Genomic DNA, 11,523 nt, shown 5'->3' with positions numbered 1-11,523 from the left:
ATGAACCTATATAGGCTATTGCAACTATACATATTTGTATCATATTTTTCTTTCTATTGGAAAGAATACGGCTTTCTTTCTGCACGTAGAGTCATCCATATGAATACAAACGCACACTCTACTCATAACCACTTCCAGGAGACTGTGTGCCAAGTATGGTCTCGTTTGCTTTTTTCGGTTTAAGTCATAAGCCCCGTCACATCGCATGTTTAAATATTAATTATGAGTATTATAAAATTAATTTCATAAGTCGTGACTTAATCACGGGACGAATCTATTAAACCTAATTAGTTTATAATTTGATCACTAATTGATATAGTAACCATCCGCTAATTGTACATTAATTATGTTTAATAGATTCATCTAGAACTCTAATTGCAATTTATGCAATTAGTTTTATATTAAATTGGCATCCGTACATTCAAACTAACATCCAAATATTCGATGTGACAGTTACTTAAAAAATCAAACGAGACGTAAATCTTAAGATTAACGAATTCACTATACGTACGGTAGATTCAAGGACAGGGTGCCTAACCAACTGTGCCTATGGTTTCGCACGTATTGTTAGCCAAAGTGGTACGTATATCAGAAACCGTATCTAAAACTCAAATAGACTTGGTAACCGGATGAAGCTATCCCCAACTTCCACAGATATATTTGGAGATGGTATCCGATTTGTCATGGCCTAAAAGGATCGAGGCGCAAGAAGGGGTTGAATTGGGATTTTTTTAAAAATTTCTACCGAGTCTTTAACCTAGACTAGTATTGTCCAATCTATAAATTTAAAACCTAGTCACTAGAGCACGCTAGCAAAATGTCCTTAGGTAGGTAAACACACTATCATGATCATTTTGTCTAGATGGTTGCACACTAGCAAGATCAAAACCTAAGCAAGAGTTCACACTACCATGCAAGTTGTCCTAGTCAATCTACAAGCATTCAAAAGCAAGAATAACAACAATTGGATTCAATTACTTGAAATAAAAGTAAGAGACACGAGACAACCAGATTTTTTCCTGTGGTATCGAGGAGTTGACGCTCTCCCCTAATCCACGTTGGAGCACCCACAAAAGGGTATAGCTCCCTTGCTTCACCAAGGAGCAAGTGATCACTAAGAATGCTACTTCTCCATCTCCGGAACGGCGAGCTTCACACCGTGTACAATCTTCTTGTCTTGGGGCTGCCACAAACTCCAAGAGCTCACCAAGAACCTCCCGATCACCGAGACCGGCTAGGTGCCGTCAAACACCAAGAGTAACAAGCTCCTAAGCCTTCACTTGACCTACACTCAGTTGGCCCTAGCTCAAACACACTTGCTACACTTGCAAAGGTTGCATTCTTCAAGGTTGAAGCACAATCAATGAACTAGATCTTCACTCGTTTGCTCAAAGCACCTTCTCCTCTTCTCAAGGGTGGCCTCAGATATTCAAGGTGTCAAAGGCACTTCAAATGAGCCAGGGGGTGCCCTTATATAGAGTGGAGATGGTCACATAGCCGTTGGAAGTCCACTGCAGAAAAATCGTGACCATCGGAAGAACCGACGGGTGACAAATTTGAGGCGTCGGTTCAACCGGTCTCTCTGTGTCCATGTTGTAGCCGTTGGGGGTTCTGACACAGTATCCAGGTTTGCGTCGTTGCACTGGTGCATGCTCCGTAGGAGCGTCGGTTCAACCGGTGCTGAAGAAGTTTTCACGTCCACTCATACAAGCTCTCTGGAACATAGTACATCTAATGCACCGACGGTGGATTTTGAAGCGTCGGTTCAACCGGTGCTGAACACGAGTTGAGATCCACCAAAACATGCTCTCTGGAACAAAGTATATCTAATGCACCAGTGCTTATCTTTTTGACCATCGGTTCAACCGGTGCTATAGAGATTGTTGATTTGATTTCTGCTTGCATCCAGAGAGATAAACCGACAGGGCGTCGGAACTTCCGCCAAGCATCGGATGCTCCGATGCTAGGGGCATCGGTTAAACCGGTGCTGCTGTTTTTCTTTGTTTTCAACTGAATTGACTTGGATTTGAATGTAACTTCGATTGTTTCTTCTTCCAAGCGTTGTGTTAACTTCTATTGACCATCTTGGGCTGTTTTTGAGCGAGTGTGCAAGATTTCTAAGACCAACTCAATTTTGGTCAAGCTACTAACTCATGAACCCCTCTTAATAGTACGGTCAAGAACTAAAAACTATAAACCCAAGCTAAATCAAGTGTCCTTCATCTTCTTGTGACACTTGAGACTAGAAAGGTCCTTAATCTTTAAAATTGAGTCCTTGACACGCATGGTTGTTCTGAATTGAGGGGTCTCCTTTCACATTTCATATGAGACTAGACTAATCACTAATTTTTCCTTCAAAACATACATTAGTCGCATACGGTTGTCATTAATCACTGAAACTTACCATTAGCATTTATCGGCCTAGATGCGCTTCAGGAGAAGATATGAATACGGTAGCAGTGCTGATGCGCTGTACTGAGTCCTGAGTGATGAGCACTGGCTGACACTGTCATGCAAGTTGCAGCCTCTGAATGTTAGTTGGGGCTATGCGGGTCGTGAGGAATGTGAGTACTCTATCCTGCCTGTGATGAGTGAATTGTCAACCATGCGGTGTGATCGTGCGCTTGGTCTTTGGATTGCAGGTACACGGGCGTCGAGTGTCGACGGGGAGCTGCTGTGGAGGTGTTGTGGCCGATGGACCGTGCGGTGGACGGCGGTGAAGGGCAACCGCGACCGGAGCTCGGACCGGGCGGCAGCTGTGGCGTCCACTCCTGGATCGAGGGCGCAAGCGGCGACGGAAGGCGGGTTTCTTGGTTTGCGCCACAAAACCAAGGAGGCGGACGGCGATTGAAGATGCCAAGTCGTGGAGGTGACGGGCGTCGGTCTCGGGACTGACGGAGGTGAAGGGCGTCGACGGCGTCTAGGGCCTCGTTGCGGGTGAGGAGGTGACGGGCGTCGGTCTCGGGACTGACGGAGGTGACGGGCGTCGACGGCGTCTAGGGCCTCGCTGCGGGTGAGGAGGTGACGGGCGTCGGGCGGCGTCTAGGGCCGTCAGAAGGCCGAGGCGGGAACGGCGTCTAGGGCCACGGCGTGGAGGAAGGAATCTTCCCGCGCGTGAGGTTTTGGCGGTTTTCTCAAAACCGGCCACCTACTCGGGTTTCGCGGACCCTACAAAACCGCGGACTGGATCTTCATCAAGACGGCGGCATTGTGGAGAAGACTTCGTTCCGAAGAAAGAACCTCGGCCGTCGGATGAGATCGTGTACAGGGGGTGCTGCAGGCCAACCGGTCTGACCGGTCCCTGGCACCGGTCTGACCGGTCTAACCAACCGGTCTGACCGGTCCAGCGTACCGGTCTGACCGGTCCCGCGGGTATATATACCCCTTCACTTGTGTTAGGTTAAGAGCAGCTTTTGTATTGCGTCCGTGAATTGTTCTATCTCCCAGGCCGCCGCCCCTGTGTTCCTCTCCCTCTGTTCTTCTCTTTAGAGTAGGTTTTGATTATGGATTTGTGAGACTTTGTATTGGATTTGATTGGGAAAGGAGGCCCCATCCTCCTTGTGCCCTCTGGGTTTTTGAATCAATCCAATTCCCTAGTTTTTGTGCCCTTGTGTGATGGATTTCGATTTCGTTTTTGGTGCACATGATTGTTAGGATTCTACGAGCTCTTTGTTGTGATTCTCGTGCTTCTGATCCTGTCCCAAACCCTCTGGAATCACGAGCTCTTCTGAATTGGATTTCTTGAGTTTTTGAGAAAACCCCAATCCTTCTTGATCTCTCCTCGAATTCTCGAGATTCTTTGATCTTTAGGACAAGATCTCTTGGGGATTTGTTCACGGGGTAGGGGCGAAGTAATCCCCCAAGTTTCATCGATTTTCGTGGTCGTTTGGTCGAGATTCACCGTTTGAACCAAAGCTTTTCGGGGTTTTCTGGGTGCCACTGGTCAGACCGGTCCTGACAGATCAGTTCTGCAGTTTCTCTCGATTCGCTTCCGATTTGCTTCGTGGTTTCGCTCGCTCGTTCGAGACCTTTTGTGTTGGCTTAGCTTTTCCATAGCTACTCCAAACTCTGGTCAGAACGCTTGAGGGCTTGGTGATTTTCGGGATATAGGCCGATGGTTCGAATTTCGAAGAAATTTTGATCGGCTCCCATTCACCCCCTCTGATCGCCGGCTTTGGTCCCTCAGGTCGGTCATGTGCCATGGCGATGACGTCTTCCCCTTGGTTTGCATCGCGCGGCAGAGAGTGGGATGCGGCCAGGCAGGGTTCAAAAGGTAAAAGCGGACGACCCCCCATCCATCTCCCACCCTGCAGATCTCCTCAGGATCCCGGTCTTTCCTTCGTTCAGGAAGCAGCCCCGGCAGCCCGGCCGGCACCACAAAAGGGGCTCCCTTGGCCGCATGCAAATGCAAATGCAAACCCCAGCCAGCCATGGCCCCTGAAACAATGTACCCGCTCTATACTATACCATACCCTAGACGCATCACAAGTTAGAAGAAGATTGAAGCTTAGTCTTCTAGATTTTTTTATTTGTTTTATTGCTTTTTTTCTTGTATTTGTGAAATTCCTCATTTGAGGTCTGAAGTCTAAAAACTCTTGTAACTCTTTTGGCTGTAGTCATGATCAAGGCCGGAACTCTTTCCATAATCTTAAAAAAAAAGACACATCAAGTTACGATCAAATGCTCTGTTTGAAATAAACAGCCATGACTAGCTTGTCGAAAGCATCCAATTCCTTCCTTTTATCTTTGATGAGTCCCTTGGAAAATACGATTTTTAAAAGAGGTTGTAAATTATAAAAAGGGTTAGATTTTACTGGAACTAGTAAAGATTCTCGTAGTAACTTGTTGCAGGGGAAGCATGGCTTTGTCCTTGCATCCTGTCGGAAGCATGCAGTGTGGTGCAGCAGGCATATGCGCCTCTGTCTCTTCCTCTTTCGCTAGCGCTCTGAGGCTGCGTGTACCACGGTACGAGCCAGGTGTGTACTATACAGTTGCAGTTGCAGCCGCACTGCTCATCCAATCCAAGAGCCATCCCTTTAGTCTCCGTTCTTTTTATATGACATTGTTGATTTTTTTTCAACTTTGACCAATATTATTTAATTAATCAGTTAGTTAAATGAAGTGAAATGAGTACCTTTACGTCTATTATCAAGAGTCTCTTGAATCTAACTTAAAGATTTAGCTATTTGCATAAATATTTATAAAAAAAACGAATAATCAAACGAAATAATAATAATATCATATATTTAAGATCAGAGGGAGTATATTTTTACACGCATGGCCACTGGTCACTGGTGCTCACTGCAGCTCGCAACCTCTTGCATCAGCTAGCAAACGCCTATCAGTGCACCCGGAAGGCCGCCGGATCAATTATTTTCATTTTTCTTCAGACAAAGAGGAAAACAACAGAGAACAGGATCAGATCATAGACCTATCATTGACCAGGCTGGCTAGGATCAGTACCAAATGCCAAACCACATGCATTAATTCAGATTAGTTTTCAATCAGGATAATAATCGTCAGTAACGACAAACTCGGCTGGGAGCAGCAGCCTGCCTGCAACTAGAAGAAACAGCTACAGCATGTCCTTTTCCTCTTCGTTCGTTTCGTCTTTGTCTTCGTCTCAGATTAGTTTTTTTTTCCCAACAGCCGGCAGAGGAGGACGAGCAGGTGCGGAAGGCCGGCCGCTGCATGCGCGCGAGCGAGAATGGAAGATGCCATTTCATCGGGGTTGCGCGCGGCGGCGTGTTTGATTAGTTTGATCGGGGGTACGGTATGCGCCGTCGTCTGTGTCTCCGGCGATCGATCGAGATCGGCTACGACGAGAGGACGAGCGGCGGCTGGTGGACGGCGGCGTCGGCATCGTCGGATTCGGCGGCGGTGGCGACCATGTTGAGCGCGGAGGCGCCGGTGGCGAAGGCCTTCTCGCGGACGCCCATGTACTCGAGCCACGTGACGGCGCGGTACGCGGGGGTCCTGCCCGGCGGCACGGCCTCCCGCAGCGGCGCCACCTTGGCGTGCGGCGGCGGGCCGAGGAAGTAGCCGAGCGATATCCGGTCGAGGTCCCGGTTCACGACGGCGCGGTGGTAGACGCTGTGGAAGCGGCCGTTGGTGAGGATCTGGAAGAGGTCGCCGACGTTGACGACGAAGGCGCCCGGCACGGCCGGCACCGCCACCCACCGGTCCGGGGCGTGCCGGAAGAGCTGCAGCCCCGGCACGAGGCTCTGCAGCACGAAGGTGAAGAAGCCCGAGTCCGTGTGCGCGATCAGCCCCAGCGCGCGCCGCGGGTCCGGGCACCTCGGATACCTGCACGACACCACACACGACGTCACGCCAGGTTAGTTTCCTTTGTCTCAAGAGCTCTGGACATGCACAGAGGTCTAGATGGCGGCCATGGCATGGCACCCACCAGTTGAGGTGCATGGTGGCGGTCATGGTCTCGCCGATCCTCCGCTCCTCCTCGACGGCGGCGACCTGCTCGTCGGTGAGCCCGAGCGCCCTGAGGAACAGCTCCAGCAGCTTGCCCGCCAGGACGTGCATCTCCTTGTGGAACTCCTCCATCACGTCGCTGTAGGCAACAGACACAGACCAACGGCCGGTGTGAGCACGACGACACGGTGGTAATACCGGACCAGGCGTGTTTGGTTGCATGCATGCATGGCCTTGACCGGGACACGTCGACGTTTCTTTCGATCGGTGCGCGTGCGTGAACGATCGATCCGTACGTGCATGGTGGCGAAGGAAGGAAGGCGCACGTGCGGCGGCGGCGGCGCAAGTGCTATAGACACGTACGCACGCACGAACCAGAAGCTGGCGTAGTCGTCGCCGGCCTTGGGCCAGAGCTTGCGGAGGTCGCCGCGGAGGGAGGCCGGCGAGAAGGTGTAGCCCTCGGACCACATGCACTTGGAGAAGAAGGAGGCGATGATCGGCGAGCCGTAGCCGCAGGCGTCCCCGGGCCCGCGCGAGGCGCGCATCTTGTCGGCGGCCGGCAGCGCGAACAGGCACGCGATGCGGTCCTCGACGCGCGCCAGGAGCTCGGCGGGGACGCCGTGGCCGGTGAGCAGGAACGCGCCCCACTGCTCGGCGGCGCGCGCCACGCCGGCCGCCGCCGCCGCGCCGGGCTCACGCAGGTCCACCACCGGCACGGCGTCCGGCGTCGCCGGCGCGCCGCCGCCGTCCACGACGGGGTGGTCGTGCAGCGCCGGCCAGGCGTGCGACTCCGGCACGCGCCGCGCGGCGCGGAAGTCGAAGTAGAGCGGGTTCTTGAGGTGCGACGGCGTCGGCATCTCCGGCCGGCCTTGCCTGCTGCTTGCTTATGAGCTAGCTAGCTAGTAGTACTCACTCGCTGACCCCCGATCCTGGTCGGCCGGCCAATAGATCACTACCAGCAGCTAGCTGCTATGGCAATTATCGTTGCTAGAAAGAAACAAGCTAAGCAAGCACCAAGAAGTGTAAATCTAGGACCTTGCACTAGTGGTATGAGGAGGAGAAAAGTGTAAGAACCAGAGTAGTACATGCCCCGGTATATATAGGGGGAGAGGTTTTGGAGCGTAGCGGATCAGGCAGGAGTAGAGAGAGAGAGAGAGAGAGAGAGAGAGAGATGAGAGGATGCAATGTGTGTGTGTGTGTGTGAGAGAGAGAGAGAGAGAGAGAGAGAGAGATATGAGAGGATGCAATGTGGGGAATTGATGGATGAGGCGATGGCGTTTTGGGGAATCCAGAAAATGTGGTGAGAGAGACGGGGGGGCTTGGAGCGATGTGGAGCACACAAGGCCACCCAGCTACAAGTGACAAATCTAGCCCGTACGTGCCGCTGCTGGGCTAGCTAGTGGCACTGGCACCCAATTAATACGCACACATGGAAAGCCAACACGATTATTGCGAGATCCATCATCAGCCTAGCTAATTAAGGACCAGTTTAAGGTTGTTGTCGTATTTCCCGCCACGGAATCTTCATCATTATTCACCTCGCTCTCGATCTCCAAAAATCTCTCTACCAATTCTAGCAAGCAGCATTTTGACAATACTAATCAAACTGCAATGGCAATGCATGATGATCAAGGCCGGGTTGAGATGAAAAATACTACATTGGGTGGCATTTTTTGAAACAAAAAACTGCAAGCATCAACAGGCATGCATGCATGAAACCAACGGATCAAGGCCAGAGATAGATGAGAACAAAAGGCCTGCAAGATGGCTAGCTACTAGGAGTAGCTAGTGGACTGCAAGTAAAACAAGGGCTGGTATGAACACATGTGTAGGGATCCGGTTGGCTCGAGATGGCCGGAACAACCGAACGGGACAAGGGCAGGGTGTGGCGAGTGATTGGGTCAGGATCCCGAGGCCGGCGCCGAGTCGTGGACACACGGGGATCGATCGTTTGGCGCGGCGCAGCGCGCGCGGCGGCGGCGGTTTCCTCTTCTCTGCCACGCCCGGGACGGGGGGCAGCAGCTACCTGCGGGCGGCCCGACGCCTTCGTGCGCGCGACGGCCGGCCGGCCGGCAGCCCACAGAATGAACTGATTATTAAGCTCTGATCTGTAAGTGTTCTTCACTTTCCAAACAAGAAGAGAAGGCGGAGTTGAAAAATATTTTTGGCAGTGCTTTTTGCATTATTGTTCCTGGAAGAATGTGACGGAACCGCCAAATTAAAATTCTAATTAAGTGTAATAGCCGTCATTTGAACACGTCGGGTTCATTAGTTTAACGGCTTAATTTGACGATCCTTTCTCAACCCACGTCCCGATCGAAACATCACCGATAGTCCCACGCGAAGGTGGGCGTAGATGGTACAAGCACGACACGAATTTGAAAATACAAAAAATATACATAATACTTTACCTTAAGTTTTACAAACCAAGTTTGAATAAATACATAATTTACAAACTTTACATTACTGAAAACCAGGCTCAACTAGAGGAAAGGGGCCTACAACTACCAAAAGTGTGTCCTAGGGAGATCCCTAACTAAACGTCTGGCTCCACAACCTCCCATCCCTCTGCATCCCGGCGAATGAACTTGACACAACAGGGACAGAAGTCTACGTCTGCATGTCCTGAAATAATTGTGGCAACAAACCCTGAGTATACTAATACTCAGCAAGGTTTACCCGACCAGTGGGTATATCTTAGCCCATATATCTAGACATGCAAGACTTTTGGCTGGTGGTTATTTTGCAGAAAACAGCGACTAAAGTTATTCCTCACTTTCCTTATTTTAGCTCAAGTTCTATATAAATTAACATAATCTAATATTTGCATAATCAAATCTAGAGCAACATAGTGGAACAATAAATAATAATTCATATGTTCATCGACATAGGTATAACCATTTTTCCATCACAACACTACGCTGTGACGCAGTGACCAAGGTGCTCATATCCGAGAGCGACTGACGGCGAATCGATTCGGTTTAACCTTGCAAGGTGGACCTAACCAACACGGCACGCGAATGCCCCGTCAGACCACGCGCACCAACTTTTCCCCTCCCTGTCTCGAACTACAGAACCGCCCCACCTGCATATAGTCAGCCGAGCCCTACGAGAGACCACCAAAAGTAAACTCATGCATCCCAATTCTCCGCGGCCACTCGACTCGCCCTAAGGGGTGGGTAGAAGTTCTGTACTTCAGAAGCAAGGCAGTACTCGGCTTACCAGTTTCGACTACCTCCTACTCCCGGCATGCGGTTAGTACAGTTCAAACATGATCAGCAGGGCCAACAACGGCTCGGTCCTTAACCGACACAGGCGGAATTACACTTCTCCCGCCCGGTCTCAATTTCTACTCTTTCTTTCATTCCAAGACTTTCATCCAAAAATTAGTAACTCATATCTAGAAACATAAAAATGATCCTAATCTCGCGAGTAACCAAAAATTACTCGACTTCTACCGAACCCTATCTAGCATAGCATTTCTATCGTCCAATACATACTATTACAACTCAAGGACACCTAGGGTTCATGCAACTAGGGTTTCAAACAACTCCTAAACGTAATGCATAAGTAACAAATACATATATATGTGTCATAATTTAAATTAATAGGATGTGCACCGGGGCTTGCCTTCGGGCTGCTGCACAGAACTGGGGTCAGACGGGCCTTGGGCCGGGTGCTCACACCTCTCCTCCTGGGCTTGCGTCGGCTGCTCCTGCGGGGCCGCAATCACCTCAAATATGGCGCCTTCAGCTGCGGATGCTACACGTATGCATATGAAATAAATGAGTGCAGCTCAATAACGTACTACTCTACTTCAACTGGAATGCCCTGCGGACTGTCCGCGCCCAAGTGGCGGACCGTCCGCCGTACCATTCTACCGACCCACCAGAACCAATTACATCTCTGGACAAACTTCAATCTATACGGCGAACTGTCCGCTCACCCTTAGCGGACTGTCCGCAATACACCTACGCCAACCCACCAGAGACAACAACGTCTCTGGACTAATTTCTAATCCTACCGGCGGACTATCCGGCCCCCCTTGGCGGACCGTCCGCAGTTCACTTATCCAATCCACCAGAGACGGCAATGTCTCTGGACAAATCCTAGATTCAACGGCAGACCATCCGCTCTCCATAGCGGACCGTCCGCAGTTCATTTCTGCTAAACCACCAGAGACAACATCGTCTCTGGACGAAATCTAATCTGACCGGCGGACTGTCCGCACCTCCCAGGTGGACCGTCCGCGATGCCTAGCTTTTGACTCGCGCCGCAGGCGGCAGCAAGTGCGGCGGCGACGGCGGCGGCCGTTCACCGGCGCCGGCGACACACCGCGGAAGGGGAAAAAGACCGGGGAGCGCAAGGAACTCACCACGAACCCATTCCCGCGGTCGGTTCGAGCGGAGGACGACTGGAGAGGCGGATCGGTGGTGGAGCAAAGCTTCAAGCACCTCCCATGGTGACCGGCGGTGGTGGGGGATGATTCCGGCCGTAAGAAATCGGTCAAGGGGTTGGGGAAGGTGGAGGAGGTGCCGAGGAAGGTTCCCGCGCGAGGAATCGAGGTTTGGTGGCCGGAGGAGGGAGATCGACGGAAGGGGGCGACGACGGCGCGAGCGCTCGAGCTCCGCTCGGCTCTGGACGAAGTGAGGAGGAAGAGAGGAATGACAGGTGGGTCCCACGTCCATCCAGATAAATATCCGGACGTTGCCTGGCGGACCATCCGCGAGGCAGGTGTTACAAAGAAGAAGAAAGAGGAACAAAATTATTGTTCAACATATAGTTATATGACTAAAAAATATTGAGGAGTGAGACACGTACAGCTCTTGCCTGGAGCCATACGTTAGTCTTCTGCATGCACAGGGCAACGTGGATTAAGTCTTCTGCATGCACAGGGCAACGTGTATTAATTTGGTGTGCTAAAGATTACTCATGACAAGTAAATAAAGGCATTAAAAGTAGGAAAGGAACGCCCCTAAATTTGGGACCTGCACCTCTAATCTTCTTCGGGAAAGCTAATCAAGCATATGCACTAGTCACCATTCAAATCAAAAAGGAAACGTATCCGGTGGAAACCACAGTTTTTATGAAAAC

The 11,523-nt window shown here is 50.8% G+C and overlaps 1 protein-coding gene across 2 annotated transcripts; it reads right to left on the bottom strand.

Moving 5' to 3' along the window:
• Positions 1-5,343: 5,343 nt before the first annotated feature.
• On the bottom strand, positions 5,344-7,512 carry LOC120676679 (gibberellin 3-beta-dioxygenase 2-2-like). Of its 2 annotated transcripts, none has more exons than XM_039958007.1 (3): positions 6,793-7,512; positions 6,410-6,568; positions 5,344-6,306 (listed from the first exon to the last, which is right to left on the bottom strand). In XM_039958007.1, the coding sequence occupies exons 1-3, from the start codon at positions 7,284-7,286 to the stop codon at positions 5,817-5,819; spliced, it is 1,143 nt and encodes a 380-aa protein (XP_039813941.1). In that variant the 5' UTR covers positions 7,287-7,512; the 3' UTR covers positions 5,344-5,816. The 2 variants fall into 2 exon arrangements, with proteins under 2 accessions (XP_039813941.1, XP_039813942.1); XM_039958008.1 differs by having other exon boundaries at positions 6,805-7,511.
• Positions 7,513-11,523: the final 4,011 nt, after the last annotated feature.

This window comes from Panicum virgatum, chromosome 5N, assembly GCF_016808335.1.
Source record: "Panicum virgatum strain AP13 chromosome 5N, P.virgatum_v5, whole genome shotgun sequence".
Classification (NCBI taxonomy): Eukaryota; Viridiplantae; Streptophyta; class Magnoliopsida; order Poales; family Poaceae; genus Panicum; species Panicum virgatum.
Note: the sequence above shows the minus strand (reverse complement) of the source record. Positions and strands in the feature narration are given on the sequence as shown.

What these genes read in the sequence shown, in the direction of transcription:
- LOC120676679 (XM_039958007.1), bottom strand. Translation starts at nt 7,286, where the DNA reads ATGCCGACGCCGTCGCACCTCAAGAACCCGCTCTACTTCGACTTCCGC. An exon ending in AGCTTCTGGTTCGTGCGTGC is followed by an intron (nt 6,569 to 6,792) that starts GTACGTGTCTAT and finishes TGTTGCCTACAG; the next exon opens with CGACGTGATGGAGGAGTTCC. An exon ending in GCCACCATGCACCTCAACTG is followed by an intron (nt 6,307 to 6,409) that starts GTGGGTGCCATG and finishes GGTGTCGTGCAG; the next exon opens with GTATCCGAGGTGCCCGGACC.